The following is a 21,531-nucleotide window of genomic DNA, read 5'->3' on the forward strand; positions in this document are numbered from 1 at the left end:
CGTCAGCGCGGTCCCCACTAAGCTGTAAAGCAGGACGTCCGTGCTGTTCCTTCCGAGCTGTCCTGACTCCGCATTTCCTAGTTGGGACCCTGGCCCTGACTCCCTAACTGTCCGACTCACTCCTAACACCTGCCTCCTCCGCCGCCCTCCAGCCTCCCCAGTTCCGGGGAAGGATTATAGTCAACAGCCTCCCAGCCCCAGCACTGTCTCCTCCCCTTGAACTGGGGACTGTCTTTGGAGTCCGCTGAGGCCTCTGTGCCTGCTTTGCCTCAGGCTAGACCCGGCCTCCTCCCTTCTCATTCCCGGCTGGTGGGTCCAGGGCCAGAGAGGCGGAGGGAGGGGCAGGGTTTCAAATGCTAGCAGGTCCTCACCCTGATCAGACCCTCTGAGAGCTGAGCCGGGAGGTTGGGGAGCAGCGAGAAGCTACCCCGTCTGGATGTCAGCCCAGAAGCTCGTATGGATGCTCAGCAGAAACACCTGGAGGAGAGCTTTTTAAAACCTCAGCAGCCCGGCCTTGCTCTGAGCTGTCGGTTTCACGGGACTGGGGGCAGGCTGGATGTGGGGGTGCCAGAGCTCCCCAGATGATTCCAGAGGCTAACCCCAACCGCAGGCTGGTGAGGGGCTTCATGGGACCTGTTATGTCCCCTGTAAGCCGGGGGGGGGGGTGTGACGTCACCTTGCAAGGTGGGCGAGAGGCCGGCCTGGGCCTGTTCTCTCCTCCGCTGTTCCGCGGTAGGCGGGGGGGCAGCGCGCTGAAGAAGCGGGGACTGGCGCCGGTGCAGGAGGTCAGGACAGAGAACCCACAGCCTCCCCCAGGCATCTGGGGTCTGCTTCTGCTTCTCCCCCTACCAGCCCCCACCCCAGCTGAGTTCAAAGCCCGCCAGGATTCAGAAGTAGGCCCCTATGCCAAGAACACTGAAAACCCAACAATAAGAAACCAGCAGCTCATTAAGAGCTGCGGGGAAGACCGGCAGAGACCCCTCACAGGGGACTTGCAGATGGCAAGTAAGCCTGTGACAAGATGCTCGGCGTCAGATGCCGTCAGGGAGCTGCAGATGAAAAATCAATTAAAAATAGATGCAACACCGAGTGGTGTCACGTGCTCCAGACCCCGGGCTGCAGGGGCATCGCGCGCAGGAGCCCAGACTGAAGGAAGTCCCGGCTCACAGAGGGTCCCAGGGCACTGTCCGTGAGGCTGCAGGTGGGACCCTAGGCTGGGCTGTCACCCTGTCGGGTCATTTGATTCTCACGGCAACTCCGAAATGACCCCCTACCCCACCTCACTGCTTATAAGCTGTGTGTTCTCGGGCAAGTTGTTTAAACTCTCTGTGCCTCCGTTTTCTCCACTGTAGAGGGGATACAACAGTGCCTACCTGATAGGACGGCCGAACGCATAAAATGACACATTGTGTGTCCAGCTCTCAGCCCGGTGTCCGAAGGACAGTCAGCGCCCGGTAAGTGTTGGCGAGGATTCATCCTGACCTAGCTCAGGCTCTTATCAAAATGCATTTGTGCTCTCTGACCTCACAGAGGCCAGCCTGAAGGGAACAGAACGGGGGACAGCCCAGCTTGTCCAGCAGGGTCCCTGGAACCATGGCGCCAGGGGTGGGTGGTGGCTCGCAGGCACAGCCCTTGGGCAGCCTGACCCAGGCATTCCGTGCATGCCAAGGGACAATATGCAGCAGGGACCAGGGTCCCCAAGATAGCCGCCCCCCAACCCGCGGCGGCCCAGGAAAAGATAGAAAACAGCACACATGTCCTCTGCACCTCACATCCCAATAAAATATTTATTATTTCAAGAAATAAATCTTTAAAAAAAGAGAGAGAGAAAAGAGTGTCTCTATTGCTTTCCCCCAACAGGTCAGGTCCTTGGTGACCACTGAGTTTCTGCGGCCGAAGGGGCCACCCAGGCCCAGAGAGGGGTCTTGGGTGGGAGGGTCCCTGCCTCAGCCCTGCGAGGGCCGGCGCCCCTCGCCCAGCTCTCAGGGCCTGCGCTGTCTCCCTGGCAGGGCGGAGGGGCAGGCCTGGGGGAGGGGGTTGCCTGGGGAGGGCGATGGGATTATAAGACAGGATGGGGTGGCAGTGTCTCTGAAGGCCTGACCCGCTGAGTCAGGCGGGGCTCTGGGCATGGGGAGCAGGGGAGGGGGGCCTCCTGGGGCCGGGGCAGGCATGCCACAGAGAGATGATGGTTTGAGGCTGGAGGAAGCTGGAGGTGGGGACGGGCAGCATCGAGGGGGTGGGGGCTACCTGGGGGCTAGTGGGTCTGGGATGCCAGGACCTGGGCTGGGCAGGCCATGGGGCCGAAGCTCCATCCCAAGCCTTTGCCTACACGGGATGCCTGGGGGGATGGGGGCAGCGTCCAGAGCCTGCTGGGGCGGGGACGGAGGTTCCGGGGACAAATCCTGGAATCGCGGTCATGCCAAGATGTTTCGGGAGCAGCCCGAGTGGAGAGAGCTGGACCAAGCAGGGGAGGAAAGAGTTCAACCCAGGGGCTAGGTGGCCCCCCACTCCCACTGTGCCCCCCCCAAGTATGGAAGGGAGGGGGAGACTGCGAAGGCAGGAGGGGTGGGGCTGAGAGGGTCCTCCAGTCCCTGTCCCTTTTGTCCATACCCGAACAACCACAGAGGGACAAGACTGACCCCCACGCATCACTCCCCACTCCCTGGACCCTTCGGTGAGCCATCGGGCACCTTGCCCTGCTCCCTCTACAGACATTCTGAGTCCCCATCCCCAGGGCCCTCAGTCTGGTCCAGAATTGGCCTTGCACAAAGCAAGGGGCCTCCAACCACCTGCTCCTGCCCCAGGGCTCTCTGACCAATCCCACAGCTGCCTGGCCACGATGCTGCCGTGAGTCCCGGGACGACGTCGAGGAGCCTGCCTGGGGTGGGCACGTGGCCCGCCCCTAGCCCCATGCACGAGTCCGCTCTGCCCGCTTCTCGGCCAAGGAACGAAGCCCCAGTGCCGGGGTGTCGCGGGGAGGGCCCGTCGCTGGAGCTCAGAATCTGCTGGTGCTTCCTCCTGCGGCCGGGAGCCAGGCAGCCGGGCGGCCTCACAGACAGTCCCGGCACAAGGCCACCTGGCCCTTGCGGAAGTCTCGGCAGGGACACAGCCGGTGGTACTTGGTGCTGGAGCCCGCGCAGCTGAAGAGCAGGGGCTCCTTCTGCAGGAAGCACTCGCGGCCGGGCTGGGCGAAGGCCGGGTACAGATGGTTCATCTCCGACTCGGTGCTGTCACAGGGCACCTGCAGCCTGGACGGGCGCCGTGGGCATCGGTCATGGCCGCAGCCTGGGGCCGCCCCCTGCCCTCCCTGGCCCATCCCATCCCCAAGCAGGGAAGAAGCTTCTAGGAGGCACCAGGGCGAACTCTGGACTGCAGCTCCTTCTCCCGGCTGTGAGGGAGGAGGCCTGGCCTGGGCTGCAGGCTGACCCGCTGGGAGGAGCCCTGGGCCTAGAAGATGCGGGGACAGGCTAGGCAGAGGCTCAGGGAGGGACCAGCGAGGGCTGAGTCCGTGACACGGACTCCTGCCCACAGGGTTCCTTCTGGGTTCTTCCTGACTCCTGGGGGAGCGTGAAGCCCCCACCGCCGGCAGGGCTGTAGGCAGGGCAGCAGCAGGGTGAGAGGCTGCGGGTGGGTAAGGCTGGGCCGGCCCAGGTAGGCGGGCGGGGGGGCAGGGGGGTCTCACTTACTTCTGGAAGGCGTCCTGGCTGTTGAGGAAGGGGAAGAAGGTCGGCTCGCAAATCAGCCCGTGGTCCAGGCACGCGTCCGTGCACGCCCTCCCAGCAGCGGCCAGCCAGGCCCGGAGGGAGTGTGCGGGGGGCCAGGCCCCGGGGGCCGAGCTGGCATTCTGGGCCCACTCCAGATGGGTGGCGTTGGGGGCCAGAACGAAGGGGCTGGGTGGGGCTTGGGCCGCTGCTGGGGCAGGCCCTGAGGCCGCACAGAAGTCCTGGCAGGAGGAAAGCCACGTCAGCCGGGAAAGGGGGCCCGGACGCCACTGGCTGACGGGGGCCACGAGAGCAGTCATGACGCGCTGGGAGCCGACCGAAAGCCGGGAAGCCTGCCGCGCGTGATGCCGTCTGTTCCTCGAAGCAGCCCCCCGGGAGTGCACTAGTGTGTCTCCAGCTACCTTACGGGGCGGGGGGCTGGGAGGAAGCGGAGGCTCAGAGAGGCCACCTGCGCAGGGCCTCACCGCTGGAGGGCAGAGGCAGGATTTGAACTCAGGCCAGCCCAAGAGCCACCTGCCCTGCACGGCCTCGCTGTGGATCCCGCTAAGTCAGGCGCAGAGTTTCTACACGGAGGCCCCCATGCCCTAGCTGCAGAGGGGCGCCCGGGCCGGCTGGAGGGGCTCTCCTTGCAGGGGTCAGCTCCAGGAAGCACCTGTGGGGCCCGGCAAGTGTATCCGGGGGCTTCACGATGGCATCCCTGCGGCTGGCGGGGGGCTCAGATCCCGGGTTCTGGCTCTGATCCCACCCAGACCTCCCTGCCGGGGGCTTCAGTTTTCCTGACTGTAAAGCAATGGTCTAGAACAGCTCTCCAGCCCTTGAGGTTGGGGACAAGGTACAGACACAGGCCACAGGCTGAATATCAAGTAGTTAGGAAACAGCCCACACCGAGTCCCGTGGCCCAGCCATCAGCCCCAGAAGCCCCAGGCCTGGAAGAGCCTGAGATCCCCTGGCAGGGAGGGGCAGGGGGGGCTTCTCCGGCGGCCCCTCCCCCTGGGTTCCCAGCGGAGCCCTCACCCCACCCCGGTCTCTCTGCTCATCCCTGGAGGTGGAAGGAACCGGGGCCTCCCATACCTACTGGTCACTCAATCCCATACCAAACTTCTAAGCAACTTCTTTATCAAAATAAGTCTTGTCGTTTCCGTGCTGTGGTTGGGGCTGCTCCTAGATTAGTGACCCAGCGCCCTCCCCACCCCCTAGGCCTGGTCTCCAAGCAGGAGCAGAGCAGGACCGCCCTCCACCTCCAGCCCCACCGCCAGGCCAGGCGTCTCCAGGGGAATGGAAACAGGTGGAGGGGAGCGGGAGTTTATGGGGCACAGAGCCCCGGGGGAGAGCGCTTCCTCGGACAGTGGAGTTGGCTAGGCCCCCTCCTCTGGTCTGATGGGGCTGGGGGTACCCCCCGTCATTCCTCGAGCAGAGAGCAGAGGGCCCACCTACTTGGTGCTGTATGTAGGCGTGGATTCGTTCCAGCATCCCCTCACAGGTGTACTCGTAGGGCAGGTAGGGGTCTACCTGTAGGAGAGATGGGCAGACACATGGGACGGGAGGCGCCCCGGGCCCCCCTCGACCTGGCTGTTGGGGGCCGGTCATGCTCAGCATTGGAGGCAGAAATCTGGTGTGCCTAGGGAGTCTGTCACCCCTACCCGGCCCCTCCACTTGGACCCCTGGTACACCCTCCAGTGGCCCTGGGGGTCATCCCACTCCCTCCTGCCCCCTTCCTAGCCACCCTCTGCTTCCCCTAAAGCTCAGCTCCCATCCCCCCCCCCTCCCCGGGGCTATGATGCCTGCTCTTCCCACAGCCAACCAGATGGATTCCCCCCGCCCCCCACTTAGGTGACACCTCCTCCAGGAAGCCGTCCCTGAGCCCCAGCCACACCCCTGTTACTGGATCACTTTCCTTCGTGGCACCCGAGAACTCCTCCAGCACCTGAGCACCTGTGTCACTGTTTCTGATTTAACCCTCGTGTCTCCCGGGTTACAGGTCCCTTGAGAACTGGACTTTGGCTCATCTACCATTGAGCCCACTGCCAGGCATAGTGTCTGCTAGAGTAGGTGCTCAGGAAGCAGCATCTCCAGCTCTGCCCATGAGCTGCCCAGAACGTAGACTCTTCATGAAAAGGAACACATGGGCATCTCCCCGCGGATTGAATGAGATGAATCTGTAAGTCTTCCTGCCCAGGCCAGGCACCGGGCAGGACCCGAGACATGTGCCCCCAGCAGAGGCCACAGACAGTTACACGGCCAACGGCGCTGGGGATGGCTGGGAGCCACAGGCCGCCTCGTGGAGCCGGTGGCTGGAGGAGCTGGGGGGAGACGTGTGAGCGGCTACCCCACCTCCTCTGCACTCTTCTTACCCGACCAACCCCTCCCCGTTTACCCCGCCCGGCACACAGCCACCGGGGAGGAAACCCGCAGCTGGACAGGGACGCAGGGGTGACCCGCCCCAGACTCGGACTGGGCCTTTGCCCTCCCTTCTCCCCAGAGCACGGGCGTGTGTGTGTGTATACACGTGTGCACGTGTGTACATGTGCGAACGTGTTGTGCATGCATGTGCCTTTATACCCTGTATCTATGTCTGTGTGTAGGGATGTGCTGTGTGTACGTATCTGTGTGCACGTGCTATGCGTGGGGGCGCCCCCCCCCCGCCCCGGTCCAGCCCGATCCCGACTCATGCCCTTTTCCTACCAGCAGCCCAGGGGGTGTGACTAACACTTGTGCCCAAGTGGGCATGGCCGCCCTCCCCCTCTGCAGAGCCCGCAGCATCAGAGGCCCAGCCAGGTGTGCCGGGCAGGTCCTGCTTCTTGCAGACCCCACTTTGAAGGGCTGGAGGCCCATCCTAGGCCCATCCTAGGCCCATCCTATGCCTAGGGGCATCCCTGACCCTCAGGCTGGGGAGAGGCTCCCCTTGAAATGGGTTCCGGCCACCAGAAGATTCTTAGGATGAGAGCCTAGCCCCGTGGCTTTGTCCCCAGTTCCCACTGTGAGCGGCCATTCTTAACCCGAGGGCGGGTCCCCCTTCCCAGAGAACCCCAGGTCCTGCATCCGGCCACCACTGCTCATCCCAGCCCGTGGGTGGCCTTTCCAGCCCTGCACTGTGCACCGCTGGCTCCCGACCTCGGTGCCCTTGAGCCTTGAACACCTCTGGGGTACACGACTTCCAGGCCTGGTTATAGATAACCCCTCAGAGGAGAGAGTGTCCCTCCAAATGTCACTCTGCCTGCTCCACGGCACCTCCCCAGCCCACTGACTGCCTCCCCCATGTCCCCCTCCGGGCTTTGAAGCCCACATCCCATCAGCCAGCCGCAACCCACCTGCCATGAATCCCAGCCGGAGGAGCCAGCCTGCCTGGAAATTAGCCTCATCAGGCCCAGTTACAGGTGTGCACAGTAATCAGTCTTGCTGGGCTGGCAGGTGCCGGCCCCGCGCTGTCATGAGTCGGGGCGGGGGGGGGGCGGGGGCTGGCCTAACCCCTCTCCAGCAGAGACGTTCAGCGGCAAAGCCACCGACCCCTGAGCGGGGGACAGCGGGTCTCTCCCAGCTCCTCTCTGTGCCTCGTCCTTCTCCTCCCTCTCCCCACTGAAAGGCCCCAGGACTTGCAGAGCGAGCCGTGACCCCTGACGGGGGCCCTCAATCAGTTCTCTAAAATAGGATTAAGAGAGCAGCCCAGGCTGCTTGTTGAAAATGCAGATGCCAAGGCCACACCCGTCCTTTAAGATCAGAAGACAGGAAGGGCCGGCGCTTGCGTGGCTCAGTTGGTTAAGCATCTGCCTTCGGTTCAGGTCATAATCCCGGGGTCCTGGAATCGAGTCCCGCATGGGGCTCCTTGCTCAGCGGGGAAACTGCTTCTCCCCCTCCCCCTCTCGTGCTCTCTCTTTCAGAAAAAAATCTTTAAAAATCAGAAGACGGGCCCAGGACCCGCATTTTAATGACCTCCTAGGTGACTCTTGGGTAACGGGGTAAACTGCCCAGGAGGAAGCGTGGGACCCCTGAAGGGGCTGAAGGCAGCGGGCGGTCAGGTTGGGGGCCCATCTACACGTCTCAGCCTGGCAGACTTGCAAAACCTTGGTTCCTTGACCCTTTCGTTACTGTCATTTTTAGAGTAACTAATGAACAAAATTAAACAGATGTTCATGGAGAAAAAAAATCAGAAGGAAAACCAATGAAAAGTACGTTTCTTCCCACCCAGACACCCAGGCCTGTCCCCAGGGCAGCCACTGTCAGTAACTTCTCGTGCATCAGACCAGAAAGAATGAGCGAAGGCACACGTACTCTCCCCTGCAGCCCCTCCGCAGCCCCGTTGTGTTCTGAGGCTGGAACATGCTCCCCATGGGACCAGGTATCTTGCTCCTTTAGCTCAGGGACAGATCTTGCTGAGATCTGTTGGGCCAGACCTGAGCTTTGGGGGTGGGCAGAAGCCTTGCTAGTCTCCCATCCACCCCCCAACCCTCCACCCCATCCTGGTCCCCTGGGACAGAAGCTTCGGATGTTTGCTCTTCAGTGGGGGGCAGAAGGAGCCAGAGCAGCATATGGGGTGGGGGGGGGTCCCTCCCAGTAGCCATCTGCCTTGCTGGGGGCCTTCCGATGCAGTGTCCACCTGGGACGTTCAGTGCTGTGTGCTTGGGGCTCAGCAAGGGTCCCCAAGCTGGGGATGGTGACTTCTTTCTCCTGGACCAAGGCCACCCGGAGAGCCCCTTGTTCAGCTCAGCAAGGGTCCCCAGGTGCAGCCCTCTGCCAGTGATGGATGGAGCTGAGGATAAATGCCTGGGTTTACTCGATCCTCAGGTAGGACAATCTGGGATGTGACCGGCCCCATCTGTCCCCGCCAGCCCTGAGCGCCAGGTGCCACCGGCCAGGGTGACCTACTCTGTAACACAGCATCTCACTTTGTCACTCCAGGACCCTCCTAGCTGGGATCACTTCCCAAATAAATGGCTTGTGCCTCGGGGTCACCGCCGGCAGAAACCCAGTCTAAGACAGTCGGTGACCTGGAGGAACTCACGGTAGAGATTTGCTTAAGCTGATGCTGAAGGAGTGGAGGGCACCCCCCCACCGCTCGGGGGGGGGTTCCAGGGGGCTCAGCCACTCCGCAGGCCAACCTGGCCATGTTCCCTGTCCATCACAGCTAAAGACGGGGGGAGGCTGGGACACAGCAATGTTCTTCTGGGCACTTAGCTAGACAAACCCTCAGCCCGGACAGAAGGACGGAAGGATGAGGGTGTGGTCAGGGCAGGAAGGGAGCAGACGAGGTAGGTCCGGATTTTCTGGGGACATCTGCAGGGGTGGGGGCCCAGGCTGGGGGTTCCGAGTGGGACTGAGTGATAGAGAATGCAGGGGAGCTGTTAGGAACAAATGCAAGCCTGCCTCAGGGTCAGGACAACCAGGCAGGGGCTCTGGGCTCAAAGTGAAGCCCATAAGTCCCCCTGCAGGGTGTCTATCCCTGCTAGTCTCTGCCTGTGAGCCTGACAGTGCCCCCAGCTCCCCTGGGGCAGCAGACACGCTGGCTAGCTGTGGCCTCCCCCAGGGCGTGGGCTCTCCCTTGCAGAAGGAGCCTATCAGGTCACTCACGTGTGGCAGCCCAGCCGAGACCAAGGCTCTCCAGGTCTGCCCCAGACCCAGAAGTTCACCCTGAGCGGTGCATACCCCCCCTCCCCGGGAGGACACACTCCCTGAACATGGGCTTGGGCAAGGAAGGGGGCACCCGCAGGGCTGGTTATTTTTGTTCAGCCTCATGTCCGAGCTACAGCAAGAGGCAGGTCCAGAGGGATTGTGGCAAGCAGAGCACCGTCTGCATGGTCTGTCCCCTTTCCCAAATGAAGGAGCCGGAAGAGCACAAGGGGCCATCAGAAGCCACAGAAGGGCCTGCCGAGGAGACAAGCTGCACCAGCCCCTCCTCACCCTCTCCCCACCCACACACCTGCACCTGCCGACGCTCACATACCTGCTTAAGGAAACCCAGGAAGTTCTTCCCCTTGCTACTCAAAGGGTGGTCCTAGGCCTGGTACCACCCCAGAGCTACAGAGAAACGCAGGATTTCAGCCGCACCCCAGACCTGCTGAATTCTGAGCCTTCATTTTAACAAGATCGCCAGATGACCTGTACGCACACACATGGTTTGAGATACGCAGCCAAAAGGCCACAGACGCACACCAGCAGCAGAGTCCCAAGAACCTCCACGCACTAATTCTGGATACATTTACTCAGCATCTAACTTGTGCTAAGGAGTGCCCATGGGGCTTAGCCTCCAAAGGTGCTTAATAAATGATTCTGGATCCAGGGCTGCCATGTAAGGTTGTGCAGGTCGCTCACGGCACAAAGGTATTTCCCTGCCTCTCCCTCCCCCCACCCCCACACGCAAGCTGGTAAGTGGGGCCCCCCTGTCAAGTATGCCAACCCAGGCCTGAGAATCTGAATTCACCGAGAGAGGCCTCTTTTTCTAATTATAGCTAAGATCCCCAGCAGTGGCTTATACCACTCCTGACTGGATCTGAGCCTCACCTGCGTTCTCATGATGGCCTTGATGGCTGCTTCGAACTCCTCTGAGTTATTGTAGTCGACAGTCCACACGTGGGGCTTGCCAATGAAGTTCTCTGCATACGGGTGCTGGGAGAACACCTGGCCGGGCGGAGAGAGCAGCAGCTTCTCCCTGTGCCTGCCAGGCCGGCCCGCGCTCAGGGCAGGCGCCCCCACCCACCTCGTCTCCCCCTTCCATGGACTCAGACCCTCCCCACTCACCTCTCTGGAGGTGGGCTTGCCTCGGAAGAACTCGTGGTTGAGGGAGCTGTGGGGTGGGCTGAAGCGGGACTGGAGGAAGACACAGCCGTTGGCGATGGCCTCCAGGGGCGCGGGGCCCTCGTAAGGGAAGCCGAAGCCTATGAAGAGCTGAGGAAGGAAAATGGCGCGACGGTCGGGGAAGGCTGGCGCCAGAGCCCCAGGAAGCCAGGCCTGGGACATTCACAAGAGGCAGCCAGGGCAGGATAGACTGCCCAGACCGGCAGGGTGCCATGGCAGGCCCCTCCTCTCTCGGGCCTCAGTTTCCCCATTTGTGAAATGAAAAGGTCTGATTAAGTAATATCAGGGGCCTCTGCCTGCTCCAGCCGACTGTGATTCTGGAGCGGAAGGGAGAAGAGTGAGGGTCTCAAGCTCAGAAGGCTTCAGACCCACACCTACCGCTGAACTCAGAGGACTTTACTCATCCTAAAAACGGTTATTCAGCACCAAACTCGTGCCAGAAGTGCTCGCAGGGCTGGCACCTGGAAAGCAGTCAGGAAATGACTCCGAATGCCGGGCTGCTACGTCAGGTGGTTCAGATCGCTCACTGCACAAAGCCTCTCCCCCTGCCCCAACACCCATACGCACGCACCCAGGAAGCCGGAGGAAAGGGCTAGGGCTGGATCAGGAGTGGACCTGAACGCTGGCCGCAGGCCTCTCCAGCCTCAGCTGACCCCTCGGGGCCCCGCAGCAGAGTCACGCCCCACCATGCCCGGAGCTGCAGCTCCAGGAACACCGCGGAGGTCTTCCAGAAGCAGAACTAGCAGCCCCGTGCAACTCCAGGTGAGACACGCCCTCAGCCGGCCCTGCCAGCCCTTCAGCGGTTCTGAAAGCTGGGCCTGGCCCAGGAGTCCACCGGGCGGCCCGCTTCCTCTTCCCTACCGCTGAGCCTCGGCTCTGCTGGCCCTGCCCAGGTCCCTCCTGGGTGAGCAACTCCAGATCTGCTCCAGCCCCAGGAGGGCTGGGTGTGAGGCTCAGGGTAGGAGAACATGCTGGAGCAGGTCTGCCTGTGGAAGGGGCCACGAGCCTCAGTGGCAGGCATTGGCGGGGGGGGGGGGCACATAGGGCGACCTCCTTGGCATCTGGCACCAGGCTTGGGGAGGACGGTGAGGGCGCGGGGCTCACTTTGGCCTTGCGCAGCAGCTGCTGGAACTCGGGCTGTGGCAAGAGGCCGTGGTTCTTCACGAAGGCCGGGACCTCGGGGGGCCGCTGGCTCTCATAGTACACGGTGCCATGGATCTCCATGTATTTGTTCAGTATGCCCAGGAACTTCTCCTTCCCCTGCAAGAGGACGGGGAGCAGTGGGAGCCTCGCCCCAACCGTGGGAGGCAGAGCTGCCCGCGGAAACACCCCGGTCTGGAAGTCGGAAAACGCGGGGCGGTCCTTGGGTCGGCCTTCAGCCAGCTGCGTGACCCCAGGCAAGGCCCCTCCCCTCTCTGGTCCTCATTCTCTTCATCTGCGAGTTGCAGAGGTCGGACTAGACAATTTTTAGCCATGGAAATGTCTTCTTTGTAAAGAAACCCTAGGGGGACCCATATGCAAATGCCTCCAAAAGGGGCTTTTCCACCCGCTGAAGCGCTGGTGATCTCCAAGGCCACCCGAGGAGCTGTGGGGCGAGATCATCTCATCCATGCCTCCGTCCCTCCGTCCATCGTCCCTTCTCCCCCTCCCCCCATCCATGTAGCACATTTTTATTAACCACTTGCCAGGTGCTGGCACTGAGCTCACGGCTGGGAGCAGAGCTGGGACAAGACGGAGTCCTGGTCTTTAAGAAGGACACCCGTGAGCGAAAACCCCCCAAAGTAGAAAAGGCTCAGCCCCTCCAGACTCTAGTCCCACATCCAGACTCGGGGACAATGGGAGGCAGAGCGTAGACGAAGAGACCGCTCCGCCTGGGGCACCCGTCTGACCCCATGGCCAGAGCCCTGAGCCAGGAGCTGTGGGCAGTGTAGGTCCTCATTAGGGGTAAGCATGGGGTCTGCCACTGGGTTCTACTTTTGGGGGCCTTTTGAGACTCACAGGAGAGAGGAAGGGATACACGGACAAGAAAGGAACTTCAAGATCCCAGAGGAGGCTGGGGCGGGGAGCGGTTTTCTCAGGGCTAGTCCGGAGCAGACCAACAGGTCAGGAAAAAAGCAGCCAGGTTCTCCCCGTTCTGCTGGCTAGCCATGAGGTTGGATAACAAGGAGCTTCGGCCCAGGTTCAGTCTATAAATCACAGCTTTGGAAGAACCTTATCCATGGACATGAAAGTAAGGACCAATTCCCATGCTGAAATTCCAACTGTATACGTTTTTCACAAGGAGGCCTTCCTCTGTGGGTAAGGGTGTACTGGGTACTGCAGATGGGTCCTGCCTCTGAGAACCACCAGCAGCGATGGGGAAACAGCACAATTTCTGTGAAGGTAGTGCACATCTAACAAAGCTGGAAGAATTACAAGGCCGAGATCTGGGAGAAGGGAAGAGATCGCGGAGGCCGGTGCTGGGGTCAGCGCTTCCCCCCTGCGAGGCACCTGCTGGGTCCTGGGTCAGCATCACGGAGACTGAGCTTCTGGTCGCCTCGTAGAGCTGGAGGACAAGTGAGGGTTCAGGGTCTGCCGAGGGGGGGACCCTGATGAAAACCACACGCTGTGGGTTGGAACTCTGAGGAAACCCACGCTGGAAGAGAAAGGCTGAGCCAGACCTAGAGAAGCCCAGACAGAGGCTGAATCTGTGTGTTTGTGTGTGTGTGTGTGGGGGGGGGTGTCTTGTTTTTATCTGTTCATTTTGGAGAGTGAGCGGCAGCACAAGCAGGAGGGGCAGAGGGAGAGAGAGACTCAAGCAGACTCCGCACTGAGTGCAGAGCCTGACATGAAGCTAGATCCCAGGACCCTGAGAACAGGACTTGAGCCGAAACTAAGAGACAGAGGCTTGACGGAGCCATCCAGTCGCCCCAGGGGCTTTTTAATAGGCTTTTTAATCGGTTTTAAGTAGTCTTAATCCCTATCACTGACTCTGATCCAAGAATGCTGAAGCCCCAAACACAGGCTAAGAGTGAAAGTGAAATCCTCGCCAGAGGAAGAAGGCATCGGCCCCAAACTATTTTACACTTTTTTTTTTTTTTAAAGATTTTATTTATTTATTTGACAGAGAGATCACAAGTAGGCCGAGAGGCAGGCAGAGAGGGTAGGGGGAGGTAGCAGGCTCCCCGCTGAACAGAGAGCCGAATGTGGGGCTCGATCCCAGGAGCCTGAAATCATGACCTGAGCCAAAGGCAGAGGCTTTAACCCACTGAGCCACTCAAGTGCCCCTATTTTACACCTTCTTATATTCATTTTCCAGAAGTCCAAAACACAACAAAAAAACAATGAAATCCCAATCAAAACCCCAGCAGGCTTAGAAGAAACAACTTTGAAAAAGAAGAAAGCAGGCAGATTTATATTACCTGATTTCAAGACTTATTTTAAAACTACAGGAATCAAGCCGGTGTGCGACTGCCATCAAGACAGGCAGAGAGATCAATGCAGAAGAACAGAGTCCAGAAATAGACCCACACGTGCACGGTCAATTGATTTTTGACAAAGGTGCAAAGACATTTCAGTGGAGAAAGGGTAGTTTTTTCAACCGACGGTCACAGAACATTGCGTACCCATGTGCAAAAAAGGGAAAAAAATTAGAACTTCAATCTCTACCATATCATACATAAAAGTTAATTCAAAATGGACCATAGACTTAAATGTGAAATGTAAAACCATAAAAATTACAGAAGAAAGCACAGGGGAAAAATCCTTAGTGAGCTTGGGTTACACAAAGATTTCTTAGATGCAACACCAGAAGCATAATCCTTAAGACCTTAAGACAGTGGACTTCATTAAAATGAAGAACTTTGCTCTTTGAACGAAGCTATTAAGAAAAAGACAAGGGGCGCCTTGGGTGGCTCAGTCAGTTAAGTGGCTGCCTTCAGCTCAGGTCATGATCCCAGAGTCCTGGGATCGAGCCCCGCTTCAGGCTCCCTGCTCGGTGGGGAGCCTGCTTCCCCCTCTCTCTCTGCCTGCCGCTCTGCCTACTTGTGATCTCTCTCTCTCTGTGCCAAATAAATGAATAAAATCTTTAAAAAAAAAAAAGAGAGAGAGAGAAAGACAAGCCACAGACAGAATATATTTGCCAAGCATATATTTGATAAAAAACTGATAGAATATGTAAAAAACTCTAACAACTCAATACTAAGAAAACAAACAACCCCCATTCTTCAAATGGGCCAACATTCCGAAAAGACACTTTACCCCAAAAAAGATATAAGGAAGACAAATAAGCACACACAAATACCTTCGCCATCATTAGTCAGAGGGAACTACCAGTTGAAACCCGAAGATGTCACCGCACGTCTGTAAGACGGCTCAAACTGGAAAGACCGACCAAGTATTGATGACTCTGTAACAAACTGGAACTCTCACGCATTGCTGGCAGAATCGTAAAATGGTGCAACCACTTTGCCTGGGATGTTAAGCCTAGTTCTACCATATGCTCCAGCCATTCCACGCCTAGGTGTTTACCCGGGAGAAATGAAAGCATATGTCTGTGCAAACGCTTGTACATGAATGTTCATAACAGCTTTATTTGTAGCGGACAAACACTGCAAACAACCCCAGCATCCACTAATAGGAGAACAGATTAAAAAAGGCACGGTAGGATACGATGGAAGTCCGTGCGACGGGACAACTATTCAGCCACACACAGAAATCAGCGACTGATCCGCGCGACGACACGGGGGAATCTGGAAATAATTATACTCTGAGAAAATTCGGACCAAAAAAGAAGTCCGTACTATATGAGTCCGTTTATGTGAAATTGCAGAAAACAGAGACTGTGTTAACAGAAAGCAGATCGCGGGCTGCCTGGCAGGGAGGAGGGGAGAGGTGGGAAGAGGGAACCTGGAAGCAGGGGACGCACCCTCCGGACCGGGGCGACGGTTTCCCAGGTATACGTGTAGATCGCAACTTCTAAGTCATCTATTTGAATCATGTGCGGTACAATGTATGTCAGTTATACCTCAGGAAAGCCTATTAAAAATAGATTTTTTTAAAGATTTTTTTATTTTTAATTTGAAAGACGGAGATCACAAGCAGGCAGCAAGGCAGGCAAAAAGAGAAGAAGTAGCAGGCTCCCACCGAGCAGAGAAGCAGATGCGGGGCTTGATCCCAGGACCCTGGGATCATGACCTGAGCCGAAGGCAGAGGCTTTAGCCCACTGAGCCATCCAGGCACCACTAAAAATAGATTTTTAAAGAAAAATTTAAACACCTTGATTTTTAAACAAATCAGATACATGACAATGTGATTAAAACCCAAGAGACAAAGGGGCACCTGGGTCACTCCATTGGCTGAGCAGCCAACTCTTGGTTTCTGCTCAGGTCATGATCTTGGGTCAGGAGATCAACCCCTCCATCAGGCTCTACGCTTGTGGATTCTCTCTCTTCCTCTCCCACTGTTCTTCACCCAGTCTATACTCTCTGTCTCTCCCTCTCTCTCAAATAAATACATAAATCTTAAAAAAAAAAAAAAAACGGAAGAGATAGACAATAAAAATAGACTCGCAGAAGACCTAGAAACTGGAGTTACCAGATACAGGTTTCAAGAAAAATCTGCTGAATGTAGTCAAGGAAATAGAAGATAAGGGCTGAAACCAAATGGAAGAGCTGGAAGTGAGAAACCCAGTGGCTGAAATGAAGAATTGAACAGACAGATTCCACAGCAGGTTGGACCCCGCTGAGGACAGAATTCATTTAGTGAAGGAATGAAAGAAAACATCCAGAATGAAGCATAGAGGAAGGGTGGAAATCACAGAAAAGAATGTAAGAGACAATGGGAAGTGTTGGAGTCTAATGTATGCAGAAACAGAGTCCAGAAGCACAGGAGAGAGACTGGAGCAGAAGCAATATTTAGAGACAAACTGAAAATTTTCTAAGACTCATGACAGATCAGACCAAGGTTCAAAAAGATCTACAAATGCCACCCACGTAGGGTAAATCCAGAGAAAACCACATGGAGGCACACTGCCGTAAGTCTACTGAAAACCAAATACACAGAGGTCCTAAAAGCAAGCAGAGAAAGAAGACAAATTACCTTTAAAGGAACAACGAGGCTCACAGAAGCCAAAAGACAACAGAGTATTGTCGTAACGCTGAAAGAAAGTAACCATCAAGCTAGAATTTCGTACACAGCGAACATATCCACTAAGCATAAGGATGGAGTAAGGGTGTTCTCAGGAAATCAAAATAAAAGGAGAGTACACAAGCTGGGGGAATGTATTTAAAGCATTTTAAGGTTCTTTTATTATCCGATAAAAGGGAAAGGTATTATTTACATGAGACTTGGTAAGTCAAGGATGCATGTTGTCATCTTTATTGAAGCAACCACAAGACTGGGAGAGAATATAATGAGTCCGCTAAAAAGGGGGTGAATTTCAAAATACAGATCAGTATAAAAGAATGCCTGAGAGGGAAAAGAACATGGAATGAGGCAAGAAAAAGTTATAGAGATCAGCTAGTGAAATGGAAATGCTAGATTCTAAGCCAAATCTATTAGAAATCACACTAAGGGACGCCTGGGTGGCTCAGTTGGTTAAGCAGCTGCCTTCGGCTCAGGTCATGATCCCAGCGTCCTGGGATCGAGTCCCACATCGGGCTCCTTGCTCCGCAGGGAACCTGCTTCTCCCTCTGACTCTGCCTTCCACTTTGTCTGCCTGTGCTCGCTCTCGCTCGCTCTCTCTCTGACAAATAAATAAGTAAAATCTTTAAAAAAAAAAAAAAAGAAAGAAAGAAATCACACTAAATGTAAAAGGACTACATCGTGTAAAACTAAACAGACTCCCAGAAGAAAAATCAAACCAAGAAAGTGAAGTGTGGGGAGAATGGCTCCATACCCCATCAACATCAGCTTCCTTATCCCCTTGTGTACCTTCTCAGAACTTTAATGCATTCAAAGCATATTTGCATTTTCCTTAAAACACATACACAAATAGGTTCATGTTAGATATACTGTTCAGCAACCTTTCTTACCCATACACACGAGAATCCATGCATGTAGGTATGCGTGTATGCACATGTATGTGTGTACGTATGCATGTATGCATATATGTAAACTTCAAATTTCACAAAACAATATTTACTCTTGGGGCGTCCAGTGGGCTCAGTCGGTGGAGCACTCAACTCTTGATCTTGGGGTTGTGAGTTCAAGCCCCATGTTGGGTGTAGAGATTATTTAAGAAAAATAAAATCTTAGAACAATATTTACTCTTAATACATGTGAGGTCTTCTGATGTTCCCTCTGATATTTTGCTTCCTTTTAAAAGGCTTACCGAGACTCCCTAAGTTAGAAAAAGACAAATATGGCATGATCCCACTTCTAGGTGGGATCTGAAAGATTGGAACTTGTAGAAACAGCAGAACGGGGCTCAGAGTGTGGAAATGGGGAGAGGTTGGTCAAAAGGACAAACTTTCAGTCATATGAAGATTAAGTTCAGGGATACCATGAATGGCACAGTGATTGTGGTCAGCAGTACTGTACTGTATACTTGAAACTTGCTGAGAGAATAATAGGTCTTCAGTGTTCTCTGCACACACACGTGTGCATGTTTGCCCGCACATGCAGGGGTGACTGCGTGAGGTGATGGTGTGTTAAGACAGCTTGATCACGATAGTCATTTCACAATATACGTGTGTCTTGGGCCACCATGCTGCATACCCTAAGAATACACCACTTTCCCTGTCAACTGTACCTCAGCAAGGTTAGGAAAAAAACCCCAGAGCTCTGAGCTCATCTCACGATTTATCCACAGGCTGCGACGCGCCAACTGAGAAGTCCCACATGACACCCCCCCCCCCCCGTGGCCCTTCTGATGTCTGGCCTATTTCCTCCAGCAGCAAGGGTGGGTCTGCCTCTCTCCCGTCCCGCACTCCTGCCCCCTGGGCCACATGCTCTCACAAAATAGCACCCAGGCCTGAGCTTCGAGGCCTCTGTTCTGGGGACCCAGAATAAGACAGGCCTCCATTGGCACAAAATTCACCCAAACGCTCGCTCTCATCCCAGCTCCTGCTCCCAGGAAGACCCCCACCATCCTGCCTCCTCTGTTTCTCTGCCACCTGGTCCCCTGAACACTGGGGTGCTCGGTCCCAGGAGGTTCCCCTCATCCTTTTCATCCGGCCACCTCCGACTTCCTCCAGTTGCCAAGACCAGAGCAAAGATGTCTTTTTTTGGAAGGACTTTCTTTCAGGTCTCTTGCAGAAAAGTGTTGCTCCCGGCTGTCACAGAGACGCCTGAGCTAGAGATAAAGCCTTTCTCTTCCCAGACTTTGTAACCTCTCGCTCTCTCGGGGCAGTGCCTTAGCCTTCTAGTAAAAGCAGACACAGTCCGTGCCACACCTTCCCCAGTGCCCTGGGCTCCTGCGGCAGCCTGCTCCTTTCGCTTCACAGGAGAATGACCTCTCATCCCTCACCCTGCAGCCCGTGGGGTCAGGGGACAGCCTACCAAGAGCAGAGGGGAGCAGGAGGAGCGCATGGCCAGCAGGCACCTTACCTGGAGCTGCCTCGTTCCCGGGAAGGCACAGAGGAAAGAGGAGAGAGAATAGGTCAGTGAGCAGTGAGCACACAACCTCCCACACGGGCACCGCTTCTCCAGGGAGCCCGCCCCGAAAGTGGGGTTCTGCCTCCTGCACTACCTCTCAGCCCTCAGAGGCCCCAAGTCTAGCCCAACCCCCTTGCCGGGCTCTCAGTGTTTATCGATGCGGCCCTAGGGAGGGTGGCACGTTAGGTCACAGTCCTTGCTAAAGGACATCTGGGCTTGTTGCGGGGGGGGGGGCAGGTTAGCAGCCCCCTGGCTGGGTCTCTTCAGTGGCAATTAGGGACCTCTCTTTTCTGACCCGTCAGTGGGCACATTTCGGAATCGGGAGCCGGGGGTGGTGGACAGAGCCAGGTCTTGGAGGTGGGGGCTCCCGGGGCCCGTGCTTACCTTCCAGATACTCGCTTCCTTGCCGTACACCACGGCCATGTTGCTGGCCTTGCTGCCTTTGATGAGCTGCTTCTCCGTCTCGTTGAGCTCCTCCGACACGAAACCCATGAAGGAGTTGTCCGGGGTGTGAGCTACAGCCAGACCACGGGGTCAGGAAGGGGGCTGCCGCACAGCCAAGGCCATGCCCCGGGTCTCCCTGGACCGGCCCTGTCAGAGGGGGCCCCATTTGGCAGGGATGGGGACAGGGGGCTGGCACAGGAGGGGGAAACTCATATTCTCAGTGTCCCCAGCCCGGGCATCTCCTGCTCCCAGAGACTGTCACAAAGCCTCAAGCCGAGGGAAAGCCTGGAGGTCATCAGGCCCCCTTGCTTGTAAGCGGACAGGCACAGTCAGGGCCCTGCCTCCATCAGAATCCTCTGAGACTGGCTCAGGCCTTTGGCTTCTCCCCTCTTCTCTCACTGCCGACACCCATCGGCAGAGCCTGTGTTACCCAGGTGGGACTTCTCCCATCACGATGTCCCGGCCCAGGGACCACCCGCTCTGTCCTGGCCCCCATGATCTGCTGCCTGCCCCTATTTCTGCCATTCTCTTGGCCTTGCCTTTTCTCCTGGGCAAGGCTTTCAGATTGAGGTCAGACCAGGTCCTTCTGCACAAAACCCTGCCGTGGTCCCCAGAAGCTAAGGTCCCCGCAAGTCTACAGGATCTGCCCCCACCTCCCCTCTGACAGCCTCTCTTCCTCCCTCCTGAGACCCTGCTGGGTGCACTCCCTCTGCAGATTGCTTGCTTTCAGGGTCCTGCCAAGAGGTCCTCCCTGGGTCTGTCACCCTCTGTCCCTCACCTGCCATTCACCGGCCAGACATGGTATCACATATCTAATTGATCATTCACTGGTGTCGGAATATAAGCCCCAGGAGGGCAGGGCCCGTGATTCGCTCACTTCTGTGTCCCCAGCACTGGGGAGAGCCTGGTGTGCCAGCTCATGAATGGGTGGACACATCCTTCCTTCCCTACCTCCAAGTTTTTGCCCCTGCTGTTCCCTCTGCCTGGAGGGCTCTCCTCCCTTTCCCTAGATGAGAAAATGCCCTGCACGGGGTCTGTGCCCTCCCTCTGTGGCTCCGCTCCCGTGCTTCTGTCTCGGCCGCAGGAGAGCCCACACTGGGTAGACGGGGAAGCAGGTCTGCTCATGGCTTCCTTCCTGGACTTGTGTATCGTTAAAACTGGCAAGCCTCTCTCTTCCTTTTTTGTTCTGTTTCTTTACTTTATTCAATCAATTAAAATTTTCTGAGCACCCTGATAGGTTCCAGGGAGATAAGGGTAAATCAATCAGTGCCCCCTTCTGAGTGGTTCATAATATCTCAGGGTGGAATTAACGTATAAGCAAATAACTTCAACACACTTCAACATACATCTTTATAGAATTAGATTTAAAAGGTATAAAAATAGAGGCGAAGGAGCAACAGCAAATGAAGGAATCTGTGGAAGTGGCAGGAAATGAAGGAGATCTTTGGACTGGGGTTTTGGAGGATGAGTAGGAGTTTGCCAGTTTGGAACTCCACATCCAGTGGGCCCTACTCCACGTAAGTGCTCATTTTCTCAGTGTAGATTACTGCAGAAGTCTCTTACCCCTTTTCCTGCTTCCCCCACCTCTACCACTGCCCCTTTGGCCATCTGTAATCTCCCAGAATAATGTGCCTCAAAAACCTTTCTCTCGGGGCACCTGGCTGGCTCAGTCGGTTGAGCATCCGACTCTAGATTTCAGCTCAGGTTGTGATCTCAGGGTCAGGAGATCGAGCCCTGCATCGGGTCCCACGCTCAGCATGGAGTCTGCTTGTCCCTTTCCCTCTGCCCCTCTGCTCCTCCCCGCCCCCCATTGCCTCTCAAATTGATAAATAAAATCTTAAAAATAAACAAACAAAAAAACCCATTTTCCTCCATGACATTCCCCAGCTCAAGAACCTACAGTGATTCTTGAATTACGGTATTTGGCATAAATTGAGGAACCGGTGCTCGAAGACCCCTACCCTCTGCCCCGGGTCCTCCATGTCCCTCTTGCCAGCCTCAT

The 21,531-nt window shown here is 56.5% G+C and overlaps 1 protein-coding gene across 2 annotated transcripts in view; it reads right to left on the minus strand.

The window, feature by feature from the left end:
- Positions 1–1,767: 1,767 nt before the first annotated feature.
- Positions 1,768–21,531, minus strand: part of MGAT5B (alpha-1,6-mannosylglycoprotein 6-beta-N-acetylglucosaminyltransferase B) — a 64,698-nt gene continuing 44,934 nt past the window's right edge. The window contains exons 11-18 of one of the 2 annotated variants that reach the window (XM_004748822.2): positions 19,470–19,600; positions 19,038–19,043; positions 11,613–11,768; positions 10,452–10,598; positions 10,215–10,331; positions 5,157–5,231; positions 3,687–3,943; positions 1,768–3,248 (exon numbers count right to left, since the gene is read on the minus strand). In XM_004748822.2, coding sequence (XP_004748879.1) covers positions 3,050–3,248; positions 3,687–3,943; positions 5,157–5,231; positions 10,215–10,331; positions 10,452–10,598; positions 11,613–11,768; positions 19,038–19,043; positions 19,470–19,600 — 1,088 coding nt within the window. In that variant the 3' untranslated portion in view covers positions 1,768–3,049. The remainder of the gene's footprint in view (positions 3,249–3,686; positions 3,944–5,156; positions 5,232–10,214; positions 10,332–10,451; positions 10,599–11,612; positions 11,769–19,037; positions 19,044–19,469; positions 19,601–21,531) is intronic. The other variant, XM_045085840.1, reaches the window with a different exon arrangement.

The sequence above is a fragment of the Mustela putorius genome, unplaced genomic scaffold, assembly GCF_011764305.1.
Source record: "Mustela putorius furo isolate JIRA1106 unplaced genomic scaffold, ASM1176430v1.1 tig00000873_pilon_pilon_pilon, whole genome shotgun sequence".
Classification (NCBI taxonomy): Eukaryota; Metazoa; Chordata; class Mammalia; order Carnivora; family Mustelidae; genus Mustela; species Mustela putorius.